This window comes from Aptenodytes patagonicus, chromosome 23 (assembly GCF_965638725.1).
Source record: "Aptenodytes patagonicus chromosome 23, bAptPat1.pri.cur, whole genome shotgun sequence".
In the NCBI taxonomy this organism is placed as follows: Eukaryota; Metazoa; Chordata; class Aves; order Sphenisciformes; family Spheniscidae; genus Aptenodytes; species Aptenodytes patagonicus.
In genome coordinates, this window is record NC_134971.1 from 2,515,738 (window position 1) to 2,542,960 (window position 27,223).

Sequence of the window (27,223 nt, forward strand, 5' to 3'; positions counted from 1 at the left end):
AAGTGCTCTGGCCCTGACTCCACAGTGCTTTGTGCTAGGATGATGAACTCTACCCTGTCAAAGGAACTGATCTTCAATTACTTATCGAAGAGCTACAGCTACTACCACTAGCTGTGCTTTTACTAGGCAGTAATTTAAAAGGCAACAATCTTTTAGCCGTAATGATTTCTGACAAAATAGTAGGGTGATTTTAAGATGTACCTTTGGTGTCTCAACTCTTTCTTCCTCCATAAAAGCCGTCTCTCCCTGGCAGCTGGATGGAGGGAATGAAAAGGCTTCTGCTCCTGAAGCTGAGGGAAGACCTGGAGACTGCAACAACCTTGCATTTTGTGAATGCAAGTTAACTGAGGGTACCACAGCTTGTGCCTAAAAAAAGATTTTAAGAAGTCCAAAACGGGAACAATTTTAGGTAGAAAACAACATACAAAGTTACAAATTAAAAATAAACAATACCTAGCCCATTTCCAAAGCAGAGGAAGTGTAAGATTTATTTCCTCATTCTTGATGAATTACATTCTTAGTCTTTAGACTTCAAAACATTCCTCCTCCCCCCCCGCAACAAACCCCAAACGTTATTAAGCTACCTACTTATTGAAGCTGAGCACTTACTAGCAGTAAAGACAGTGTTTGGGACCCTTTGGTGCCCTCCAACTTCTGACATGCTAGAATTCCTTTTCATATTCAGTACAAAACCCCTTAATATTACCATGAGGCAAAGGGCTAGTTTCAATGACTTTTCTAACATGCACTGATTCCTGTAGGAAAAAGCATGAGAAAGAATAGAGCAGACTGGATCTGAAATAAGATATTTTAACAGAGGGAGCACTGCTGAAGGGAGAGGTGTGCCTCAGGGAAGGCAAGCATGGCACAATTAGGAAAACAGTGTTTTTTACTGTTTCTTAACCTTAATTTCCTGAAGTGCAGTATCCACACAGCTTTCCTGTCCAAAAGGAAACAAGCAGCCTTATACAGGAGCCTGTGGTGCCACCATGTGTGAAAACAAGTTATCTTGTTACTCAGGATAACTGCAAGATTGCTTGCAGTCCTGAGGAAAAAGTGGTAATATGGCTATAAAGTACAGGAATTTAGTACAATAAGGAACTACCTTCTAAGAGGTTTTTTTCTTCTTCCTTGTTCATCTGTCTCCACCTGCTTTTAATACATCTTATAATTAATATTCTGCTTTTGAATACTGTGTCTTTCTATCATTAGAACTACTATCTAAGAAAATAGCTGGTTTTAATCTCTGTCAGCCATGTCATTCCTGGACCTATGTTTTCATAGGTGAAGCGATTTGGCTTTCATTTCAACAGAATCCAAAACCAAATAGTGTCTCGCTGCCTCAAGTGAAAAAGGAGCAGCATGGTTGTGATTTCTCCTGGAAGTGGAATCTGGGCATTTGTTCTATATAGCAGCAGTACAGTACCTAGGAGGCTGTGAACCTGAGAGAATATTTACTTGAGACCACGATAAATCTGAGTCATCTTAGGCCAAGTCTTTCATGTTTCCAGTTATGCATTAAAGAAATCAAAAGCTGTACAATGTCTGTGTATCTTAATGAAACAAAAGAACATGTAAAAAAAAATCTGAGAATTATTGGAATAAGACACGATAAACTGTACATGACCTTTCTTTCTGAAGAAAATTACTAGGGAAGAAGCAGACTGAATAGCCTTAGAGCCTGTGCTGAATCAGTCAGTATAATTAGAGAGGATACTAAGTGGACAGCCTTCCGCAATGGAAGGGCTGGCACCAGATGTAAGGAGCACCCAGAATTGCTCTTGATAAAATACACGTGACATCCTTAAGACTTAAATCAATTAGTCAGTCATCACGTTGGCTCTATGCACATAAAGGTTTTGCAGCCCTGCTGCAAAGTCTCCCATGAAATTGGACTCTTGCTGGGTCACAGGACAAAAAAGTGGTGCAAATCTTAAGAAATGACATTATTTAGGAACAAATCTCTGAGTCTTGAGCCATTAAGAGTCTCATGACAATGATATTTTTATCAGGTACTTAAGATATCACAATGAATTGGCATCTTAACCTGATAGGTTGATCCTAGTATTTTCTTTTGGGTACCTCTTTACTATTCTCTGCCATGCTTCATTTCATGGGAGACAGAAAGCATCTCTAGAGAACAGCAGGGGAGAAAGTAATTTTACTTTCAACAGGACCCTTTAGAGTGACTATGTTTATAACACTAAGTAAAGCCTGCATGCTTTTAGCACCCATGCTAGCACAGTTCTCCATAAATTCAACAGCTCGTTTGTCAATCACATTAAAAGATACTCCCAAGTGTTGCGGTCTCCAGAAATGGTATTTCTCTAACATTTTAACCCATGACTTCCCAGCAAAAGGTTTGAAATTCTCAGAAATGGAAGTGTTACAATTAGAAGCACAAACACAGTACTTTCCCTTTAACTGGGAAATAAACTGGGAGTTAAGGTTAAACCACGCAGATACCCATTAGAGCCAAAACCATTGTTTGCATTTTGGGCTTCAGAATGTCGTCAACTTCCTTTTCTCATTTAAAACTTATCCAGTTCCCTCCAAACTCTTCCCCCCCCGCCCCCCTGGGGATGGGGAGGAGGCAGCAGGAGCAGTTGTAGGAGGCATGCCAGACAACTGATCTGTCATCATACAGTTCTGACAGGAGGCAAATCCAAAAAAGTCTTTCCAAAATGATGCTGCAAGTCTACATACTATAGAAATCAGAAAATAGCAATGGATTCTAAGTGAATCTATGTAGAAACACCATTTTGAAAGAGAAGAATGCCTTGCACAGCTTAAGCCCACCTCTGCTAGGAATGAGACCTTACCTTGGCTACTGTCTGCTCAGCGATGGTGCTTGGCCGACGCTGACGAGCATCAAGTCTCTGTTCCACGGGGAAGCTACTCCGATGTGATTTGAGTCTTTCCACTAACAAGTAATAGATAGCAGCAAAGTGGTTATAACTCTTGTTCTGCAGAGACTGAAAAGAGAGAAGCACAAAAGTGTGGGTGCAACCAAATATACATTATCTTTTATGTTCTATGAGACCAGGAAGAAGAAAGAATTGCCATCTGGGGGGGAAAAACAAAAAATATATATAATTTAAGAGGTAGTGGGGTGGGCAAACTTTTGTTCTGAATTGAGAAAGTTTCAAACCAGAATGCCAGGCAAAGAAAAGCATCAACCCTAGTTTAGTGGCAAGCTCACAGGAATTTGCTATGTTCTGGGCTGCAACAGTACTTATAGCTAACATTCAGGTGCTACTCTGAATCCTCAAAGACGTAAACCTGGAAGAGTGACTGAGCTCCAGGACCTCCTGAATATATTGGCTGTTCCAAGTCACTAGAAGCAATGGGGAACTGAGCCTCTGCAAAGTAGAGAAACTAGCCTCTTCTAGCAGAATGAGTACTCAAACTGCCAACCTCCACAATGGTTTAAAGTATCAACCATCCTAAAGGAAATGACTGTGTTAACTCCATAGGGAATCTTGGCATATATGTTTGGTAAGAAGCATGATCTAGGATTGGACAGACATTCAGCTGCTTACTGCTTTTATGCTCCTTTTTGAATTTAATTTTCTACCCTCTTAGAAGTTCAAAATGAATTTACTCTCAATTCTGATTTCCCCTCCTCTCCATTTGACAAGTAATGATTTATCCAACCCCACCCAGGAAATCTAACAGTGTGGAACCTAATATGGCTCCTTTATTTTTACTTCCATGCTTAAGAATCAACTTAGCTAACAAACAAATCTCTAGAAATGACCAATTGTAAGCAGCAGCATCACCAGTGTAACAGGCAGCCCTATTGGGCTACCATTTTTTACATAGCGCATGCTATATTTCTATGCGTCCTCTATGTCGTGGTTTAACCAGCTACTAGAAATTAACTCTATCCCTGCCGAAACCAGGACACTCTAGCTTAAAGCAATTGCAATATCAAATTCTTTGAAATGTGTGCTTGTTTAAATTAAAGTAAATAGTTAATATGCTGAAAGAACAGTACCTAGTCCTGGGATATGTGACCAGAACACATTATTCTTTTCCATGGGTTCTAATTTGGATTCTTGACACAGAGGAGTATCCTTTCTCTCACGGTGCTGCCTTTTCATTGACATATTCTCCTCTATGGGTAAAGGTATGGATGCCTTGGACTGGAATAACTGGGTGTGGCTGGCCAGCATAAGGCACATGGGTGAAGTTGTCTGTGGGTTTCCTGCACAATGTTTTGCCTGCAGTTTGCGTAACACAGACACTTTATCTCTGCTAGGGATGATCTTTAGGAAACTTTCTGGAGGGATGCCTCTCCTCTTCCTGATCAGTCTGCTGGCACAGACTGAGACATCAGTAAGAGAGGGAGGCAGCAGCACAGCATGCTTAAAACGTTTGTCCTTGCTAGGGTCTGACCAGGTAAAATATGCCACCAGTTCCCCCCACCCCCAGCTGTTGAAATAAAGTATGTTGCAAGCAACTCAGGCAGTAAGTTCTAGTCATAAAACGAAACAGGAGACCCCCCCCCCCAGGGTCTATTTTACCTCAATAGTTTTCTGTTGGTCTATTCCAAGGCTGTGCATTAGCCGTAAGACCTGCTCATTATACTCTCCAATGGAAGGCTCATTCTCCTCTCCTGGTGGATAAAGAATAGGTCTCTGTGCAGGAACTTCTATAAGCATCCACTTGTGCTCCTTAATCTGAGCAATAGTTAACCGTTTGGATGGGTCTAGGACCAACATTTTTCTAATCAGATGTTCACACTCTGTTGGGAAAAAAAATAATTACCAAGCTGCTAAGTAGTACTTGCATATATTCACCTGAGACCTACCAATACAGAGCATGACAACAGGAAACTGCCTTACTTCTACCTAACTTCTGTGCTAAATAAATTTCCTGAAGGCTAAAACAATCTCTCAAAACAAGATTAAAAGTCACGTTAAGAAGGACAAAACCCCAGCTTCTTTAAATGCATGGTATGGCTAACTGCAACTCCTTCTATACAGCTCCCACATGAAGGTAATAGTAATAGTTAATACCTCTTTGAAGCTGCTTGTGCTGTTCTAAGTACAGTGCTAACTTTAACTGATAAAGCTTCAAACAACCTCTGTGAAGTGTGGTGGGGAGTAATTAGCATCCTTCTCCAGCACAGTTTGAAATAAAAGGCTCATAAAACAAGGGATTGGCAAAACTAGGGTTAGTGCGTGATTATTTTTTTTTTTATTTCCACTCTAGTGGTCACAAAAACAAAGCTAAAAAATTAGGTCTCTGTGGCCAGCGGGTCTGCAGGTTTATCTGTTTTAATTCCAGAACCAAAGCACAATCAGTAGCTTTAGATGCCAGAATAATTCTGAACACACCAAACCATTGCTGCTTTCTGACTACTACATGCTGGACAGCATTAAAACCATCACATTTTTCTTCAGATCTCAATTGATTTTTGGAAGATGAGGGCATGAGAGATGAGTGTGCAGTTTGTATATGATAGGAAGTCAATGTAAGTTCCTTTAAGGAAGCTTATCAGTCTGCCATGCATTTCTAGCTGACCATGATATGGCTACAGTACAGTTGTTATGAGTCAGTCCATTCAGGTAGTTATGATAAATAGTTTAGAGAGATTTCTGGCTATTTATTCCTGTTTATCTCTTTTGTTTTCACAGTTTTGCTAAGAGGTACACCCTTCCCCACTCCTTGTATCACCATGTGATCAGCAAGGGGAACAGCAAACAGCCTGTGAAACAGCCTATCTACACTGCAGTCCCAGCGACGATCGCAACTCACACAAAGGTACCTGGATCTAGCTCTCATACTTATGTCAGCAAAGTCACAGAAACACAATACAGTTCAGCCGCAAAACGTGCCCAGGAAGCTGAGAGGTTGCCGTGGTGCCATAAGGGCATTGCTAAAAGCAACCAAATGCACTATAGCCACACTGTAGCGACTATTTTCAGAGGCAGTGCGCCAGAGCACATGCCACCAGAAAGAAAAAGGGGAGGACCAGAATGTTTTATACCACAGAACCCTTAACAACAGAGCTGAAAAACTTATTTTTAATTCCCTTTAAAAAAAAAAGCACAGAAAGTAGTATATTGAAAGAGGATTTGATTCAGGAGGGTTGTTTTGAAGTAATCTGGTTTAGAGACCCTTTAATATAGGGAAGCTGAAGGACACTATCAAACCCCGTGTAAAAATGGCCCCACTTGTTCTTGTCTGAACAGGCATGAGGGAGAGTGAAACCCAACAGATGGGGCAATTAAGTGAGGGAGAGATCGCTCAGTCACATGTGGGAGTGCCAGATACATGACAGTGAGAACCTGGCACATGAACTGGTTGTGCACTTTTTTGCTTTTGTTTAGCAGACGCTGTCAAAAACCAGGAAACACCCAATCCACAACTTAGGTTTGACAGCGATATTGCTCTCAGCATATTTTCTTTCCACATTAAAATGTATATGGCCTTGCAGGATGAAAGCTAATCGCTACACAAATGTGCTTCTCCTCCTGCATCCCCATATTTCTGTTCACGGTAGGATGAGAGATCCTTCAGCTTCCATTTTGACTCTCTCTCTACCCATGGGCACAGCCACACTGCAGTCTCCATGCATTGCGCAGGGAAAAATGGGTTGGTTTGCCTAGCAGCAGCCTAACTGCAAAGGCATACAAGCTCACCTAGGCTTATTTGTGTTTCTTTGCAAAACAAATAGTCTGCCATACCATAATCTAGTGGGCAGATGCACCACCCTTTGCTGTATTGCAATAGAGATTATTCTAGAATTTACTCAAGATTTACCACACCAAGAGCGTAAGAGGTCACATTGTTACCTTCTGACATAAAATAAGGGATCCTGAACCTCCCTTCAAGAACACGTTGCCTCAGTATGGGGAGCGTTGGTCCATCAAAAGGTAGTGCTCCGCAGACCAAAACATAAAGAACTACACCCATGCTCTGTAAGAAAGAGAATATTCATTTCATTTCTCAAGCTACGAGCAAAGTCTCTGAGGTTGGCTAGCCAAATCCTGTCACAGAAAAAATTAAAATTATGTTCTACAGAAACAGGAAATTTATACAAAAAGGTTAGATTTCTGAAGATCCCTGAATATTAAGAACACTCAGCTAACCCAAAATGGCTAGGCTTGCAGTACCTTGTGCTGATAAGCAGGTAAGCTGAAGTGTAATGGGTTAGAGACTCTGGCTGCTAGCAGGAAGCTCCACGCAGATGTCTGAATGATACCTGAAAAGTGAGCCCCAACTTCAAGTGAGAATTAGAGATACTTTTTATTAATCTCAATGTTGTTCAAACAAAAACAAACCTCAAACAGCAGCCCTTCAAAATAAGAAACTGTAACCTTTTACATTTACCAATTTGCCAAAGCCTGGGTAAGAGGCACACTGGTAACTTCATGAACAGTCAGCTTCAGGGGAACACCCACTAATAATTCTGCACTGCTGTATGCAGTGCTGAGCATGAGGGATTATTTAATATGAGCAAAAGGAGACAATCTGGGCAAGAGCTATCCTCCAACTGCCAGACTCATTTTTGAAAGTATGCAAGTTAATTGGCACTGCAAGTTGAAATAGTCTTGCAGTATATGCCAAAAAAAAAAAATAGCGCCACACTAGATGAAATAACCACACCAGACCCTCATCCCAATCAGTTGGCATAGATAGCCACAGCACTGGATTTCTCAAGGGGAAAAAGCAGGCATTCAACATTCACCTTAAAACTTTGTAAGTACACAGAGATGTTAAAATTAAATATATATTTTAATAAGTCACTTCCTTCCTTCCTTCACCTGCCAAAAAGTGAACTGTGGATTGTTGCATTCCTCCTGGTCTGCTGAAAGTGCTAAGCTTCCTATTCTGTGATTGGAAGTTGCAAAGAGATACAGAATCCTTAACTCATCTCAGAAGATAAGTGAAAATTATGATGATTTTATCTTAAATATAAACACACATGCGCTTCTCTTTGTGGGCAGGCAGATTCTGTTAATGATTTAGGATCTTATATATTTAAAGAATATTTACCAAAGTTCAGATTCACTTCTGACATTCAAAGAGTGCCTGTACTACTTGAAACAGCAAGCGTAGCTGAGGTCTGCTGTATGTTTATTTACCAGTTACTGAAGGTTCAGAAAGGCTGTAGCCTTTTTTTTTAAAAAAATCTAGCTACATATATATATGTATGTATAGAGAGATACATGCATACACACAAATATATGTATCTAAAATCACAGGTTTTATTTGTTAATGCAATTAGATAAATTTAAATTAGATTAACAGCTGAAAGGTGACTTTCCATGAACTGCCCTGTTTGTGTAACAGGCTCTGACCAAAATGTCAGTGCCCGTGTTGTTATGCTATGTGCAATATAGTATCACTGCAAACCCGATGCCAGAGCAGAGACTGCCAAATTGTACTGTCTCTGGTTGCTTTAGGATATGGATCCATCACTGTAAGTACCAGAATACTAAAATTAAAAAACAAAAAACCCCAAACAAAACCAAATTAGGAATGAAAAGCAGTCTCTGACAACACGTGAAGGGTGCACAGAACTTCTTCAGTTCATTTTAGTCCCTTTTCCATTGCATAAGAATGTGGGTTGCACTCTCTATCCTCTTCCATTAGAGTGGTACGCATGGAGACATACCGATTCAAAAACATGCAGCTGCCTGCAGTAGAAATGTTTGTGGCACAAATGCACTTGTTTCCAGCTCAAAGAGCAAAGCAGTCATCATCTCTCCTGTGTTTCAGTGGCTCAGAATCCCTTTAACCTCATCAAGAACTTACAGCCTTACAAGTTCAATTCCCACTTAACACAGAAGATCCTAAATGCACTGAAAAAAGCAAAGTTCATGCATTCAGTCAGGAGAGCTTTTGGAAGAGCTACAGTTTTTCCTCTAGTGGGCTACCATACACCTACATTGTACATTTAATAGCCACCTTGATAGGTAACTTCAATTCCATTCAATGTTAAGAGGCTTTTTATGACACACAAGAAATAAAGCTGAAGAGGAACAGCTTGTCTGCAGCTTAAGAAAAATCAAAGATGATTCCTTTGTTCCAGCTTCCTAAAAGTTGACTTGAATCCAGTTAAAAAAAAAGAATAATGATACCCAGATATCCAGCTGGGGTCCCTCGTACTGCTGTCCTTCAAAGACTTCTGGGGCTGCATATGGTGGGCTTCCACACCATGTCGTCAGAGGCTCACCACTCTTATAGAAATTTCCAAATCCAAAATCTGTTGAGAAATTAAGGGGAAAGTCACTCCAAATGCCAGTTGCATGACAAATAATAATTATATGCATGGACTAGGCCTGAAAGCTCACTTTCATTCCTGAAAGGCTCCATCACAAATCCTTTTATCAGTACTCCCACTGAAAATATTTATTGGGATGCTGAATGTCCTATACTGCTATTTTCACGACAACTACGTAATTATTAAAACACTGCAAAACTTCACAACCTGTAGGAGTTTTGAGTAAACTTCTACCAGTTTGCTAAATCCAAATTTATAAACAGCTATCGCTAAAATTCAACAAACTGACAATCATGCATACATATGAGCTTATTTACTTGCCAAGAGATATCTGAGATTCAGTACTGGATCAGAGATTTCCTGAGTTTTCTTTAGGTGCTCTCTAGCCTTGAATACACAACAAATTTTGACAACAAAAGCATCAACTTTGGAGATGGGAGGAAGGAACTCTACCAAAAGCAACAAGCATGGGAAAACACAAAGCCTTCTGCTAGGAAAAAAACTCTGCTACTGGCATTGTCTACAGCTCTTTCAATCTACAGCTGAAATTTACCATTCCACAACTAAGCAGTTCTTTCAAACGTTTCTTTTTATGGCTTAATATGGAACCATACATGGGTCCCATGGGACTTCAATATTAGTCACCATTTGTAATAATCCAATAGTGAAAAGCAAAATGACAGCCACTATTGTATAGAGACATGAAGTCAGATAGTCTGATGCAATTTTTTTTTTTAGCTTCCCCCTGTTGCTGCTGTCCCAGGTTGCTTTTTTTTTTTACTAGAACAATACAGCACACAACATTAATATTGAGGAAGCTGGCTTAATGACTGAACTGAAACCGATTATTTTCAAAATGCAAAATTTCAGGTGGCTGCTACCACTCCCTTGTGCTCAGATCTGTAACTGCCTTGCCTTCCACTCCACTCTTACAAGTGTCTTCGGAGCTCTTCACAGCCCAGATCCTCCAGTTCCTCTTTTATCCTGCCATCACTCTCGCTCTCTTTGCTTAGTTCATACATCCTGTGCTTTAGCATTCTTTACTCTTCCTGCCAGAATCCTAATAGTCCCTTCTACATCCACTGCAGATACCCATTCTGAATACAGTCCTTCCATGACACTCCTCAGTATTAACACACAAGGCTCTTATTCATCGGGCTTTTAATAAAAGCCATTGGAGCACAGCGTTTGGATACATCTGTTCACACCATGAATCAAAATACTTGCTCCGCTGAAGTCTAGTGGAGTTTTCTCATGGAATTCAATGAAGCCAACATTTCTCCCTGTTGCTACCACCATTACTGCTCTGTACTGCTTAGTCCTCTATTCCACTTGCGTTGCAGGCCACCCTGTATGTTCTCTGTGACAACAAATGCTGTTAATACTAAAGCAAAGAAGAAGTTCTCAAGGAGAGAGATCTGATAAGAGGGACAAATACTCTTTGGATTTAAGGCTCTCGGGCAAACTGGCTTCAATTCACTAACTGGTCAGCTGTACCTCTGAAGGAAATACAGAAAGGAGCATCGGCAAGTGACATGCAAAGACTCAAGTGCAACAACATTGTTTATGTTCGTCACTGGTCTACTCCTGTGTGAACAATGATTTAACCGTTCCCTGCCACTTCTTCCACACTGGAGCAAACTATGCAGTAAAAGGTTACAGAAGGTGTTTCTTTTCTTAAGGTGATAACGCTTCTACCCTTGTAGCTAACCAGGCTCCTGCAGAGTAATACTGCATGCTGGTGTGACTCGAGGAATCCTGTGAAAGTCAACAGTGTTGATAAACAGTAATCAGGCTGTTGATTTAGTACTATCAAGCGCTGAATACCTCAGAGGTATGTTAATACAATGTGGCACTGATCAACAGATAGCAAAACTGATAAACACTGTGGTTAGACACAGTACAGGCACTGCTGGTATGACTTCCTTTACTTGTATTTTGTGTTACTCCGAGGAAAGAGCCTGGCTCTCTCATCATACATCATGAGCTATAAACCCACAAGAGAATCCTCAGAATCAAAGCAATACAAAGATATTAAACAAAAACTTACCAGGCGTCAATAAAGTTAACCTGGAGTTGTTTTAGAGCAGCAGTATGGAAATTGAATCAGACTACTCACTGAGCTTAACAGTAAAAGTATTTGGTTGCTTTCCTAGCAGAAGGACACAAGAGCTCTAGCAGTTCTTTTAATAGAACTCTTCCTGCAACATACATAAAAAATGAACATAGGTGGAAGAAGCAGTTTCAGGAATGCCAGAACTGAAGAGGCTTTCAGAGCATTTTTTTCTTCTCTTACAAGATTTTCCTTAGCATGTAATAAGGTATAGAATCATACAATAGTTTGGGTTGGAAGGGACCTCTAAAGGTCAACTAGTCCAACCCCCCTGCAATGAGCAGGGACATCTTCAACTAGATCAGGTTGCTCAGAGCCCCGTCCAACCTGACCTTGAATGTTTCCAGGGATGGTGCATCTACCACCTCTCTGGGCAACCTGTACCAGTGCTTCACCACCCTCACTGTAAAAAATGTCTTCCTTATTTCTAGTCTAAATCTCCCCTCTTTTAGTTTAAAACCATTACCCCTTGTCCTGTCACAACAGGCCCTGCTAAAAGGTTTGTCCCCATCTTTCTTATAAGCCCCCTTTAAGTATTGAAAGGCCGCAATTATGTCTCCCCAAAGCCTTCTCCTCTCCAGGCTGGGTGTTCCATCCCTCTGATCATTTTTGTGGCTCCTTCTGCAACTGTTTCCACAGGTAAGACATACCACCCACTGCTTTAACACCTATACATGAACAAGGACTGTTTTTGCCTTTTGAGGTTCCTGCTCTCTGTCAAATTTGGTTATGGGCAAGCAACAGGTTCAAAAGTTATCTGGGAAACATACACAAACAGCATCATCTCATAGGCCTTTTGGCTGTTTTCATTAATTCTTTTAACTACAAGGTCACTAAAGATTTCAGCAAGAAATCTACAAGACTTACAAAGAGATTCCAAGTCTGTGTACTGCTGGTTAATTCTTACTACAAAGATTACCTCTTCAATACCTTCCTCACCTCTGCTTCCTTACTGCATCATGCTGCTGACTCTCCATTGTATTAAACAGTACCACTAATATAAGCAGAGATTTAGTTGTTTTTAATGAAATGCACTAATTAGGAATACTAGAGAATCAAGACTATGCAACCATCCAGCTCTCAGTATGTAAATCTCTACAGTGGGTAACATGCACTGTAAGGTAATAAAAACTGTCACTATTCCATTTAACAGCAATATTACGGGGGGGCATTCATAATATAAACTGGCCTTTTTTACATACCTTGTGTTGGTGGTCCATTTGATTCAGGTAAGCAACTGGTAAGTGTAGATCAGCCACAGTTTTACACACACAATCAATGTCATTCTGTCCTCATTTTATCCTTCCTTTTTCTAAGGCTCACTTGTGGTAATCTTGAAGGAACATCTAGATACAGCAATATAAATGTCTAACCTCACTTAGACCAGTTCTCAGTGGTGTTCTTCCACAAAAAATGCATCTTTAAAAATATTTTGCAACGTGCATAAAGCAGCTATTTGTATTTAGGAATTTCAAGGTATTAATTATGGAATTTGTCTCTCCTATCAGGGGTTTTAAGGTGTAAAACAGCATACCAGTTTTACAGGTGAGGATAGTGGAACAGAAAAGTCAATAGACTAGCCAAATTTCAAGTAACAAATCAGTGACTGACTCAGGCCAGGGCCAAGCATAACTGAAGTGCCTGGTCATTCTCTAAACAGCAAATAGAAACCAGTCACTCTCTGCTGAAAACTTCTGCCTCAACATTTCCACAGCCTGAAATTCGATGCTGTAATTCTGCTGTAAACTTTCTGCCACCTTTAATGTACATGACATGCTCTGGGCACATCTCAGTCCAGTGACCCAAATACATCAGGGTATAAGGGGAAGTGCTAAGTCTCATTTTCCTTTTATAAACATTGGCCTTACACGTTTTTCTCTCAGTTGTAACTATATAGTCCAATACTCTGCACATAATTCATCACTGTCTCAACAACTGATCAGAAATTGCTTTTTCTTTTAAATAAACTAGTCATTCTGTGAAATCTTATTACAGATATTTCTGAATTTGCTATCATAAGAGATCAAGTCAAAAATAAGCAGGATACTCTTATCAGGCTAGTCCATGATTGGATGATAAAGATACTGGCTTAATTAGCAGCAGCAGCAGGAAGGTCATGTTGAAAACAGGGAAATGAGCTGCATCTACTTTAACTACCTGACCACACACCTGAAACTTCTAGGTCTAACCCAAAGCTGCCAAAAGACTGCTCTTTATTTGTCTAGACCCCTTAAAGAAACTAGGCTAGGGGCTCAGCCCATTACAGATAATTCCATACCGGGCCGTCAAAAACTTTTCCCAGGTTGCACTAACCCTGCAATTATCCACCCAGGAAAACTTCTAATTTGGGTCTGCAGACACTCTGAAAACTCAGTCTTGCTTCACTGACAGATGGGTCGGTAACTGCTCTGGCTCCTTGTACACTCCAGGTAAAGTCCAGTAACTCTGCTGCAATGACAAGAGCTAAATTTCTCTGGTGCCACTAACTCCCAAGCCATTCTCGTAATTCTTCTTGCAGAAAAAAAAGTATCCGATCTTTATCTGTCCTGAAAGTGATCCCACGTGCCTCAGTGCAGCTACACAGGACATATTCCCAGAGACAGCTGACAATTGCATGAATACTAACTGCACCATTTGCTGCAGGAACCCTTGTGTGCAGATAAAGCCTAACCATGGGAGCAATTTTGGGACACTCACTTCCAACATGCAGCAGAGAGGGTATGGAATAGAGTATTTCTGCTCTTTTCTGGAAAGTTCAAAATACCTGTGGGATGGGATTTGCAAGGTCATTGTAAAGGGCTAACAGTAATAGCAACATGTTAAAGTCAGTAGAAACTTGGCACGCCAATTCCTCTACAACAAAAATTCTGCAAAGGTTCAGGTCCTTAACACTCCATGAATAAGATCGGCTTACAGTAATTCAATCCACGGAGCTCTTCAGTGTCACCCACAGTTGTAAGATTAATCCTTTTCACTTCTCATCTCAAACTAACCATACCCATTATTTGCATTCACACATAGCAGGAATAGATACATCTCTCATATCCTTGCAGTTTTACCTTTTTTCCTTCCTCCTCAAAATGCTTTTGTTCTGAACAAGTAAACCTCTGTTCTAGGAAAGCTGATTTGGTCATTAGATAGCCTTGTCATCCTCCCTTCAAGACTAGAACTACAGGGCTTATCTGACATCAAATCTGCTAAAGTGATTCTAGTGACAAATAAGGAGCTCCAGCCCGTGGCTTCAGTTTGGAAGAAACAATTCATGAGAATCTACTGAAGACAGACGACGATCAGAGCCTTTGGACTTAAGCAAACTACTTGGTAAAAGGGCTCTGGGGCGTAAATAACTTTGAAACTGTTGTATTTCATGATTTATCTTAACAGATTTGATTTAGAATCATCTTCTAGGGCAGCATAGTAGTATTTGGTGGATTGATTACTTTAAAAATCTGACTAGAAATTTGAGGACTTTTAAAAAGATAAACTCTAGTTCAAATATGAATGATTGAGTTTGTGGGAAACAGCGATTGACTAAATCAGATCTACAATCACTCTAGCTCCTTAGAGATTTATGTATCTGTGTGCTGACTGCTAATGATGAGCTGTCATTTTTGTGATGACACGTGATACTCTTATCCCTCATCTATTTTTGCATTGTCAACAATCAGACTGGAAACTTAAAAAGACAGACATATTTAAACTTCATTCTACCCTTTTAACCCAACGTCCCTAAATTAATATTGTATTCCAGATAATTAACATACTTTGTTACAAGAGAACATCTTACACTACTGTAAATATCTGGTACAGGTGGAAATCTCAAGAGGGTAGATCTCCAACATCAGTCCAAGTATTAGCTCAAAGTCAGAAAATCAGATACCCAATCTCACAGCAATGAACTTTTGGGACTTGTCCATAATCAAAGAAGAGCCCCACTGCCTATCAGTAAGAAGGCTACAATGCCAGAAAGACTATTTGAAGGTCAGACCACATACGAGATCCGTAACAGTGTCATGCTCTGCAAGCACACAGAATGCCTGACAGTTGCACGAACAGTTACGCAATGGCATCCTGGCATGTCACCATACTCTGGAGGTGCAAACGGCCAAGGTCAGCTCAGATTCCAAATCTGCATAGGAAATACTGACTATAACATTCATGCTATCCTTCCTTTTACATCCTCCTTCAATTCTGAAACAACTGCAACTTCAGCTGTAATAACAGAGGGGGAAACAACAAAATCTTCTACCAAAAAATCCCCCAATTGCTGTATGTCACCCACCTTTTTCCTATCACAGCTAGACTTTAGTTGGGAATTTTTTTATTCTCTTTGAGGAGACTTTTCTTCATACATAATTGGCTTGGCAACCTTAACAATACTTCAGGAGACATGAAGCAACTTCTCTCAGAAGCATTTTGCCATCTGTGTAGGTGTCATTAAATCTGATCTCTCCCTTCACTTATCATGAATTTGTCAGATTTTCAACATCCCCTTAGTACCGGAGTTAAATATCAATCTTTCTCTCTGAACTGCAGCTCCTACTCAGGTGCCACAAATCTTCATATCAGATTCACACGTACATGTATGTATATTTGTAAGCACAGCTATAGAAAGCATGACCTGCTTGGAAATAACAAGATTTCAATTCCTAAGAAAGTGAAACTCTTTGCCTATCCAGACTGGATTTAAATTAGCTATTTGGTGAATGTGAACACGTGGAAGCCACTTCAAAAAGAAACATGAACAAATCTGAACAGCAAAAAACAGCACAGAGTCTTTAAGTATGGCTGATCAATATAAGAGAGGCTTCAGGTTTGTGTTACAATTAGGATTTTTGGGTTTTTACTATTATTTTTACATGCTTAATTTCATAACACACATAGTTTTATTTATGGTTACCAAAAGTAGCTCAAGAGCAAGGACATCTTAGAACTGAATGGCATGATCCTTGCAAGGCTGTTACCTTTGCTCCCTATCTGAGCCATAGAATTACAGAATTTATGCTGTCGAGACAGTGCTTGACTGGGTGGAACAGCAGCAATTGGCTTGCATCTGATGGTCTTGTGACAGCATAGACTATTAAGTTATTAGGCAAATCCATGAATGAAAGGTCTATAAATTGATACTAGAAGGAGCAGCCAAGGATGCACTCTGTATAAGCACTAATACAACAATACTGCCTCCTGGGGTTTGGGGGTAGGGACGAGCACAAGGGGAACAGGCTGCAGAAAATGGCCAGCCTGGTATACTCTCCCTGTCACTGCTAGATGGATCTGACCCACTACGGAATTCCTCATGAGTCAGCATGCCTTGTCTACGAGTATGTGTCTTATAAACCTGGAAAATGGTTCCTTCATTCTGTCTTTGATCTGCAGTTCTAAAACTTCAATTTCTTCCCTTTTTCATGGGCCAGGAACACCAGTATCCTTCAGTTATTAATTTCTGCTGAAAAAATAGCATGCATTTACAATACAAAGCACAGGAAGAGCCAGATACCTACTAATTCACACTGGACTTTTTCATGTAACATAGGACTTAAAAACAGTGTTGCATATTTCAGCGAGCTGCTCTTATCTTTAGAAATCCAATTAAATTCTATTGTTGGACAAAATAATTACCTGTGCAGGGAGATCAGCATTATTTGTTAGGGTACATAAATTATTATGGTTACCTCTTCTTGTTTCCATTATGCTTTCTACACTAGTGTCTTCGAATGATGTTAAACCGTGTCTTAGGAACTCAAGAATTAATAGCATCCATGAAAACCATTTCAAAGAAGTTCAGGATTTAGATAGGATACTGGATGCTTGGTCCACTGGGCTTCCTCAATTTTTAATTATTGCACTGTCAGTTTAGTTGTCCCACTTTTTGGAGTGTTAGAATGGCCAGGATTCAATTAAGCACAAAACAATCACGAGTGTCTCATTCTCTCTCTTCTCCCCTCCACCTTGTTTCTACTTTGCAATTGCTGATCTACCATAATCATTCTGGATCAAAGGTAATCGTTTTTAACCTAAGAACACTGTTAAGATTTCTCATTCCAGAGAAATGGATTTTAAGAACATTACTGATGTTTAACGGAAAAATGTGCCAGCCCTCAAAAAAACCATATGCCACCCACAGAATTCTGAAAGGCCTGAAATTGGACTCGTTACCAGAGGACTGACGATTTATAATGGAGTGATCTTTATCTTCTTAACATTTGCTTGAATCTGCACGTTAAAAAACTACGATCATTTGCAGCATTGTGTTCAGTTGAATAAACTCTGTGTTTGTGCAATCTGCAAATATTGGCTCTCAACATTTGCGGTATTTTGTTTCTCAATCTCATTACCCCCTTTAGAATAATCTTGAATTTAGAAGGTATAATTTTTTGAACATACATCATTTAAATGGAATCTGTTTTCCCGTTAAAAATGGAAACAGACTAAGATTTCAGACCCGTTTGCAATTTGAGAAATGGAAGCTCCCTGCCAGAGCCACTGCAACTTCTGCTGTGCATCTAGCAATATGAGGTAGTCTCTAATTTGTACCTCTAAAAATCCTTTAGAAGGGATACTAGCTTCAGAGCTATAATTAATCCATTCTTCTAAAATTACCAACAGAATTCAATCTGCCTGGCTTCAGAGAGCCACATGGATCTTTTGTTATAATAGTAATATGAGCAAAGGAGATAATTGGGAGAGAGGTACTGATAAAGGAAAGGTATGAGTGTGTTAGAAACAAACCTGACCCACTTCATGAACTGAATGCTGATCAGCCAGTTCTGACGTCAATGCATATTTTACTGTCCACCAGCAAAGACAAACCAGCACTACAACCTACTTCAAAATAACAGTCTCTCCTACCTGATCTGGTTCAAACACAGTAGCTTTACCATCAAGATGGCATGATTTCTGCAGACATCTATAAGGCATCTTAATCTGGCAGTTTTGTGGGGCTGGAAGTACACAGAGAGAAGCTCACTATTCCATCCTCAATTCAAAGCTGTATTTAATTTTCACAAATGCACAGATGTTTCACTGTACAGACAATAAGCAAGTTTTATTTGATGACAGCATAGCGTATCAGTGATCAGTAACTGCAATCCAGTTCCTATGAACCCTTCAAAAAACAGCAAAACGTAAAGGGTACATGAACAATCCAGCTATCTACACACAATAACTTTGAGAAGAACAAAGAAGGTTTACCTTGGTAGTGATAAAAACAAATTTGATGTCAAACCTGATGGAGACTGCCTGGTATGGCATTCTTCAGCCGCAACCTTGTCAGTGGACATTTTATCTGATTAATACCTTCTTTTATGGTACTTATGCTAGAATTTGAGACTCTTGCTCCCAACTACCTAGTCTCTTCTAGAAAATGAGTCTATCAAAGCTCTCACCTCAAGATCTTTACGCATCCTGTTTCTTGTCCAGTTGCTAAGACTGAAAAGAAAGATCCTTTGAATTCTATCTATCCTCTTCCTTTTAGAGCAATATTAACACAAAACTACTAAATTTCAGTCCAGCCTCCTTGTTTAAGCATAAAAGGTGGCAGTCTCATCAGCTCACTTTTTTAGGAACACTTATTTTTGAATCTTGGTTTATTCTCCTGGTAGCTGAAATACAGAGGTAACTTTATGCATGTTTCTGTATTTGACTAAAAAATGCTGTATTCTTGAAGAGTAAAAGCTTCAATAAAAGTCTCAGAAGCATCAGAATGAATCAAGAGGTCCACTGGAAGTTAGGAAGAGCCTGGAATGGCCACGAGTATCTATGTAGACTTCATAGCTGTTTGGAGTGATCAGCAAGGGACAGCCCCGCGCATAGTGCTGGGGCCCAATGCAAACACTGACACTGCAGAACTTTCTATCAAAATAATTCATCAATTACTGTGTTGTTTTGCAGTTGCTAGATTAATTAGAATTAGAGAGTAAGTCTAGCTATCAGAGTTGGAATCCTGGCTGCCCTTTGTTCTTCCACAGTTTCATAAATGAACCATGAAGAATATGAACCACCGGAAGAGACTGTTCTCAGGGATCTGCACAGCACCAGATAACTCCAAAATCACAGATAAACCATTCCGTGGAATTCATCTGTCTCTCTTCTTTACAGAGAAAATAAAATAACTGACTCAGCACAAATCACTACCAAGTCATAACTTTCCTCCAGCTACTTTATTACCAAAGCTGGACACGGGAATTGCTATCAATCTGATAAAGTTTGACAAAGACACATGAAAGAATCAAACCATATGAATCACTGCCAGTTAATGTGATCATTTACATACAGACCACCTGTAATTAACTTTGTGTAATAGAGAGGTAGAGCACAAGAGCAGCTAAGAGGAGGAAAGAGACAGCAGCAGCTGATGAAATCTAGTAAATACCATTTATCAATGCTTTTATTTGAGTCCCTGGAGAACCTATGCATTGAAATTCCCTGCGACAAAACAGTTCATGTGTCTAACCTTCCTTTGGTTAACGGGTCTCCTGAGATGCCTTTGAAGTAGTGTTTTTGTGAGCCTGTGTCATTCTTGCACTGCATTGTTCTGGGAGGCAGGGAACTTGCATCCCCGCAGTGCTAAGGACATCCATGAAAGGAATACCTCTGAACATGGCCCTGCTCCAGCGCAGTTGAGTCCCCTGAGGAGTTCTGAAAAACTATGCCAGGCTGAACGTGACAAGCTACAGTACAGAATGCTGATGTGGAGGAGAAGCAGCTAGAAGGGATAGAATGTGGTGGTGAAAGTGGGGAGAAAAGTGGCAGATCAGAAGGCGAGGAAAAAGCATAGATGAATAATAGCACAAAAATTCCCTTATATTTAGTTCAGTTACTCATAGTAAGTGGGGTCCATGTGACTTGCAGTCCTTAGACACAGTATTTACTGAAGCCATACATTATCCTGGTAAATACAATTGTATGTCAGTCATAAATCTCCAGGTGCTATGATTGTCAGTAGGTGCTAGAAATAAATGCAAATTTGAAATCAGAAAAGTAAAAATACTCTACAAATGGTAGTGCCGAGGAACCCACTAGATTAAAGCTCAAAGTACCAAAACCCTTTCACTGTCAAATTCACAGCCTTATTACCAACAGCTGTGAACAAACAGTGCAGGTGGCCCTATTAGTTTTCAGAATTTTGAGACATCACCACCAATTCAATCTCAATGTTATTAGTTATTATACTTGGGCCACTTCATTATAAAGGCCAGACATCATCTCCAGCCCAAACTGATTCTTTAACTTTCTTCAGGTATCAAATGACCTAAATAAGAACTTATACCAGAACTGCATCTTCCTGCTACAACAGCTGCAAACCCCTTTTACTTCAGCTGATGGTAGCTTTTAATATTTTTACAGTTTAACATTAATACGAAAGCCCACAATAGAGTATAGAGAAAATTAAAAGATAACCATAAACAGTTTAATATCAAATGAAATGAAAGAGGCTACTGCAAAGACTGTGCTATTAATTTATATAAAGTGTTAAATAACAATTTTTAGAGTTTTTATGAACCTGCTGTAGAATTCCCACTCTGAGATGCTAAAGAGCCATGAAATACAGAGAACATGCCAAAGAGCAGATTAATAGGCTTCCCTCTCTAGCTTCAGAGAATCTGTTTTCCACACTGTTCCTTCTGCCAAAAAACCCACCTTACATTCAGATTTGATAAGAAACAGTGGCTTAATACTCTATGAAAATCATGGTTCTGGAACTCACGTAGCTGTATTTTCCTTTTCCTCAATTATAATTTATCCATTATTTAACCTTTCTGTAAACTCGTAAACCACGTGAAAAAGAGGCTAGAGGTGGAAAGGTGGTGGTAAAGGAATGAAGAAATGAATGTTTTAAACATACAGACAAAACCAAAGCTCAATACAAAAGCAACAAACATATCCAGGAGCTGGGAAAGCTACTCCATTAATACATACATTGATAAGAAATCCTTCTTAGTCCATCAGTAAAATCCCATTCAATAGGCAAAGATAACCTGTGTTGGGTTTTTGGGGTTTTTTTGATAGCAATGACTATGGGTTCCTTTTCTCCAAGTTTAAAGAGGATAAAATTCTTGCTCAAGAAATAGTTTTCATCTCAAAGGTGAGTGCTCATTTTAAAAGACTGTGTAGATTTCCCATTCCGATAAAGATGACCTGAAAGGATTTAAAAGATTTTTCCTGAGGGTGAAGTTAATCCCCAGAATTAATTGCCTAGTATTCCCAATGTTTGCTGTAGTATTGCAGAGAAAGGGGTGAGTCTTCATGACACAGATGCTAACCAGTTAAACAGGTGTTAACTTTTCCTTTAAAATCTTAAGGACACTGTCTTCGTACTCCATAGACAAAAAGGAGAGCATCTTTTAGAGAGCTGCTGGCACATTTAACACTTTTCTGTGATTTTGTCCTTACAGAAAGCATTAGAGATCAAGATAGGTTTTCAGTTCATCCATTTCAGAAATGCCAGAGAGGAAATTCAAGTGTAAAATAATCCAGCAGTGATCTACAACTCAGAAATGTTTTATCACTTTACCTTTCTCAGCCTGATTGGCTATCTGTTCACACTTCCTTCTCAGAACTAGCAAGCTTACTCCTATACAAATCAGCTTCTTAACAGCAGTTAGCCTTCCTTTCCTGCTCCCGTATTACTGATGTTCAGCAGTCCTCCAAATCAAGATGTTATCTAGCTTTCCCATTTCAAGTGTCGCTGGGCTAAAGTCAGTATAGAAGGATTCATGGAATTGTAATGAGTTGACAACCGAGAAAATGATTTCCATTGCTAACAACATCTGCTGTGTCTAAATTTATAATTAAAATGAAATCACGCATGCAAAAAAGAAAAAAAAAATCAATAAGCTTCCATTCTGAGTTTTTCTAATGTTGAAAGAAGTTATTTGATTAACTCTGTTTTAACCTGAACATCTGGCAGCATTATAGACATGTTGTGACAACCACAAAAAATGACTATAACTCTAAAAATTATTTCCTTTTTCCTGAAAGTATAATAGAGCTAACCTAGGAATTTTTAGCTACATGTACTGTGATATCCATAATGCAAAAAATATTACATGTATTACCACTCTGATTTTCTGTACCTTAAGCACAGCAGGATATCTTGGGCAGCAGCAACTGAATTACTGGAATGGCCTTCATAAAAATAAGGTGTTACTGAATATCATCTACATTCTGAGTACCTGCTATTTTGATGTTCATGTTGTTGTCAAGCAAAAGATTTTCAGCCTTCAGGTCACGGTGAACAATCTTTCGACCGTGGCAATACTCCACTGCTGAGAGGATCTGCCAGAATTTGCGCCTGGCCTCAGACTCACTAAGACGGCCATGGCTGGCGAGGTAATCTGTTAAAATAAAGCATGTTTAAATGGATTAGACAGCAAGCAACAACCCTGAAACGAAATGATTTCTCTCAAATAATTAGCACTGGGAAACTCAAAAAGTCTTTCAGCCAATCCCAGTTTGCAACGCATTATTCTCACACCCTCCCCTCCAAAAGAATGGAAAAAAGACTAAGAAAAAGCTGCTGCATATAATGAAACTCTACTCTCTGTTCCTTCTTTTATAGTTACCTAACTATTCTGATAATTATTTTCATATAACACAACTCTCGTAGAACGGGGAATACTTGGAATAACTGGCTTCACCATCATGAGGTACTTAAAGCTTTAGCCTCTTACCAGTTCATGCAAGCTTCACGCTACACTTCTCCCTCTGAAGCCTCAACAGAGGCTGTGTGGTGGCTAAAAGTATTTTTCCTCTGGAAATAAAACAAGTACCCATAAGGTACCCATCCTGACCTCTCTCTTGTCTTCATTGCATCACAAGCAGAAAGAACATTTTGTTTTCATATTTGATTATGTTGTAAAAACTAACATTAGCCCTGAAAGAAATGATAGCTCTGAAACCGAAGACTTCATTTATCCTCAGAAACAAAAAAAAGTGAAGCAGCAGCTGTACGAGTCTTGACAGAAACAGCTTCTATAGCCAATCCTATTCTTTCTCTTACGAGGCATAAAATCAAAGAATCAACTGTTCGGATGGTTTTAGAATTGCCTTCAACATCCTACAAAGAATGCAGTTAATGGCCAAGGTGCAGGAAACACATACAGATATTGTACCCAGCGATCACAGGCAAGGGCTGAGCATACACACACATAGCAATCCCCAACCACTTGCTGCGTCACAACCAGTACTGAACAAAAAACACTGAACAAGAACTAAACTGCTGGAGCTGCTGCCAGGCCCTCCTAATTATCATTTATAAAGAAAGTCCCATGAACAGGAATCATCATTTACAGACCAGCTGACACAAACATTTCTGTCTGAATTTAGTTAACAGGTTAAAACAGCTGCTTCTGCAAATTGAAAAGTGAACATGATGTAATGGAGGTTTTGAGCCTAGTTCTGTTTATTTATAAGAATCTCTGACAAAATCCTCAAGTAAAATGATTAATCGTATCTTCTAAGCTACTTATGTAATCTCAGTGATCCAAAAAAGATCATCTTGCCCAACACAATGCCAAAGCAGAATACCTGGCTTTGTTAGGTTGTTTTGTTTTTTTTTTTTTTAATAAAATATAGTTTACAGGCTTTATAGGTGCCTGCAACATTTTCATTTAAGCTTTTTTGCTTTCTTTACGATAAGCAGAAAAGGCCTAAGCAGTTCACATTAAGCGTGTTCTAAAACCTGAAAATATATTTCCAGTAAAACCACCAATGGTGCACTTCTGCTTCATTGTTACTACAGGTAAGGACAAAGAAATGTGTTGTTCAGGAGGAGGGGGCACAGACCCACCCACAAACCATGAGGATTTTTGCGAACATTCAGAAAAACATGAAAAAGAAATTTGTTGTTGGATCATATAAAACTGACCACTTCACTGACCTTGCATTCTTACACATCACTAGTTCTCTGCTGCCACTTGGGTCACTAGTCTACACTGCCATTAAGTGCTCCAGACAGTGCCATATCGATTATCAAAGTGACTTCTGAATTATATTTTCACTCATACGGTTTAAATGAACAAATGCAATCATTAATACACTCTTTTCTTAATATGCTCAGTAAAACAGGCTTATTTCAAAGATGTCTTATAGGGGTATCATTTAGGAAAAAGTTCTATACCCCATTACCAAGGTAACTTAACTTTGTTTTACTTGTGGTGGGATTGAAAGGATTTCCTGCACTGCTGCTACTACCTCCCAAGCACATTCTGCAAGCACAGAGGTAGCTGCTCCTGAACCATCTGAAGCGGCAGACTAGAGACCTCAGTTGCTGTATACTCATTTCAGCATCCCTCAAAAAACATTTTTGAGCAAAGCACATTAGATCTGATCTCTGGAACCTGCAGATCTGAAAACTCCTCAGAGCTTCTAACCTACCTAAGTCTTAATACGCTTTCAGCTGGTTTAACTTGGCAAAGCACAAGAACAAACAAAAGCCTGGCAGTAAGCGGACATCACAATATTTGCAAGCTAAATATCATTCAGTCACAAAGTGACTGACAAATCATATGATATCAAGGTGAAGTCAGACATCAAAGGCACAAACTAAATTACCCTGAAGGCAAGCCAGCCCTTTAAGCTGTTAATCCATCATTTGTTAGCAATGCAGCAAACAAGTTAATGAATCCAAGCTGTCATTTGCTTTTATGGCTCTAGCCTGTCAGGACTTATTTAAAGATTCCAAACCACCTTGGCCTTAAGTATTCCACCAAGTCTAGCAGTCTGCACAGAATAGGTCATTTATTCTGAAATATACCACTTCCTCTCCTGGAGGGGCAGAACATACCACAGCCTATCTAAATAGGTGATGGTACGTGCAAGGATACTGTTTGTGCATTAACTAGCTTGCAAATAGGAAAGGCTGGGATACAGGCAGTGTGCCAGCCCCTGGGTTACAGAAACCACTTTAAGATAGCTGAAACTTGCTAGAGACATTCTGCCACAATAGCTAGAATCTGGACACTGCTTGGATATGCACATATATACCTCTGGAGCTAAGAACCGTGACTCTTTAGTTTTTACTGTGGATACCCAGAGCAAAGCACCCTGTTGTATCTTGCAAAGACTGAAATAGCAAAGCTACCTATGCTTTCATAAATGTGTCCTTTGACAAATCTTACCCTCATGTCATACCCTCTAGCTAAGTGTTTCTATGGTAGGTATTTTTTTCATTTTTCTATAATAAAATAGAAACCAGAACCTATCTTAGATTCATCTGGATCCACAGCAGAAAGCAGCAGGACTTCTGTCACAAGGCAGCTTCCTGTCCAGCCTTTTCAGTAGTCCAAAGTACATTTGTTTACCGGATAATTGCAAGATTAAGATGGTATTTACTTCAAAACATATGACTCAGAGACATTTCTGACAAAACCAGTGGTCAATGCTTTTCATTTAAAATACGGTCTTTCATTTAGGTGGACAATTGCACACATTTTAAATTTGGTATGTTAAGGCTCTGTTAAAGAGGCACATGCATACCAAAGTGAGTACAGTGAAGGATAATGAAGATGATTAAGGGACTGGAGCGCTTGTCATACAAGGGAAGGCTGAGAGAGCTGTGGGTGTTCAGCCTGGGGAAGACAAGGTGCAGAGGGGAATCTTATCGTTTATGTAAATAGTTGACAGGAGGAAGATGAGAAAGCCAGACTCTTCCCAGCAAAAAGTTATCAGCAAAAGGCCAAAAGGCAGTGGGAACCAACTGAAACACAGGAAATTCAGTTTAAACCTAAGAAAAAGGTTTTTTTCCTGTGCAGCTGGTCAAATGCTGGAACAGGTTGGCTAGAGATTGTAGTCTCCATCCATGGTCCTGAGCAACCTGCTCCGGTTGACCCTGCTCTGAGCCACAGGGCTGGACTAGACATTCTCTACAAATCCCTTCCAACCTCAACTCTTCTGTGATCTGGGTTCAGTGTAAGGCAGTCAAGACATCACTCATCCGGTTCAAGCTTAGTAAGGAACAAATTATCCCATATTAGGGGACACATTGTATTTCTAGTCTTATGAATGCCTATTAACAGAAGCAGTAATAATCAGTTAGAATTTCAGCTAAGGAAACCTCCATTAAACATTCGAAAGAATCTTTATGATTAAAAAAACCTTGGGTCCTGAATAGCTTTGTCTAGGAAGGTTACTGAATCTCTCTAGGGACGTTTCCAAGAATGGTGCAGCTGATCCTGTGCCAAGGTAGCAGATAGCTGCTCAAGCCCATTCCAGTCCAGCTTTCTGCATCTCTGCTCAAAACAAGTATGAAATTGTCCAGGACAAACTGCTAGGTAAAACTAGGCTCTTACAGGTACAGACATAATTAAATGCTAATACTCTTAAGAAATCAGAGACATCTGAATGTCTCCTTCATGTGGAAGCATTTCTGAAGACACTTCAAGTTTATTCACTTAAACAGGCATAAAATGCTGAGAAGTTGATGTTGTAAGCACAGAGGTTTATACTATGAAACACGTCTCCTTAAAGCTTAGCACTTATGCTGATATACTCTAGAAAACTTGTAAGACTGTCTTCTATATCGACTGAGCCATGATACTGCAAAATCACAAAGGACTAGTTATGAAGGGAATCTCGTTCTCAGCAAAATTTGGTTTGAGGACAAAAGAACACTACCTTCAGCTTACCTAATCAGTAGAACAAAATCCAGAAAAGGATTTAGGTCACTTTGCTTAAACTATGCATCAGTTACTGCATGTTTGCAAGAGAAACACTCAGGAAAGTGTCAATAAAACTGTAACAGTACTGTTACTTTTTCATTTGCACAACCATAGCACACTTGGCATGAGTAGTTACTGTACATATTTAATGTAGGAGTGTTTTCACATCTAGCTGCTGTTTTGTGTAAGAAATGTTTTTCCAAATATTTA

At 39.6% G+C, this 27,223-nt stretch overlaps 1 protein-coding gene across 2 annotated transcripts in view; it reads right to left on the minus strand.

Annotated features, from left to right (window-relative positions):
- SIK2 (salt inducible kinase 2) overlaps positions 1 to 27,223 on the minus strand; it is a 59,080-nt gene that overhangs the window by 12,197 nt on the left and 19,660 nt on the right. For both annotated transcript variants that reach the window (XM_076358479.1, XM_076358478.1), the window contains exons 4-9: positions 22,529 to 22,690; positions 9,099 to 9,223; positions 6,807 to 6,930; positions 4,530 to 4,750; positions 2,823 to 2,975; positions 202 to 366 (exon numbers count right to left, since the gene is read on the minus strand). In XM_076358479.1, coding sequence (XP_076214594.1) covers positions 202 to 366; positions 2,823 to 2,975; positions 4,530 to 4,750; positions 6,807 to 6,930; positions 9,099 to 9,223; positions 22,529 to 22,690 — 950 coding nt within the window. The remainder of the gene's footprint in view (positions 1 to 201; positions 367 to 2,822; positions 2,976 to 4,529; positions 4,751 to 6,806; positions 6,931 to 9,098; positions 9,224 to 22,528; positions 22,691 to 27,223) is intronic.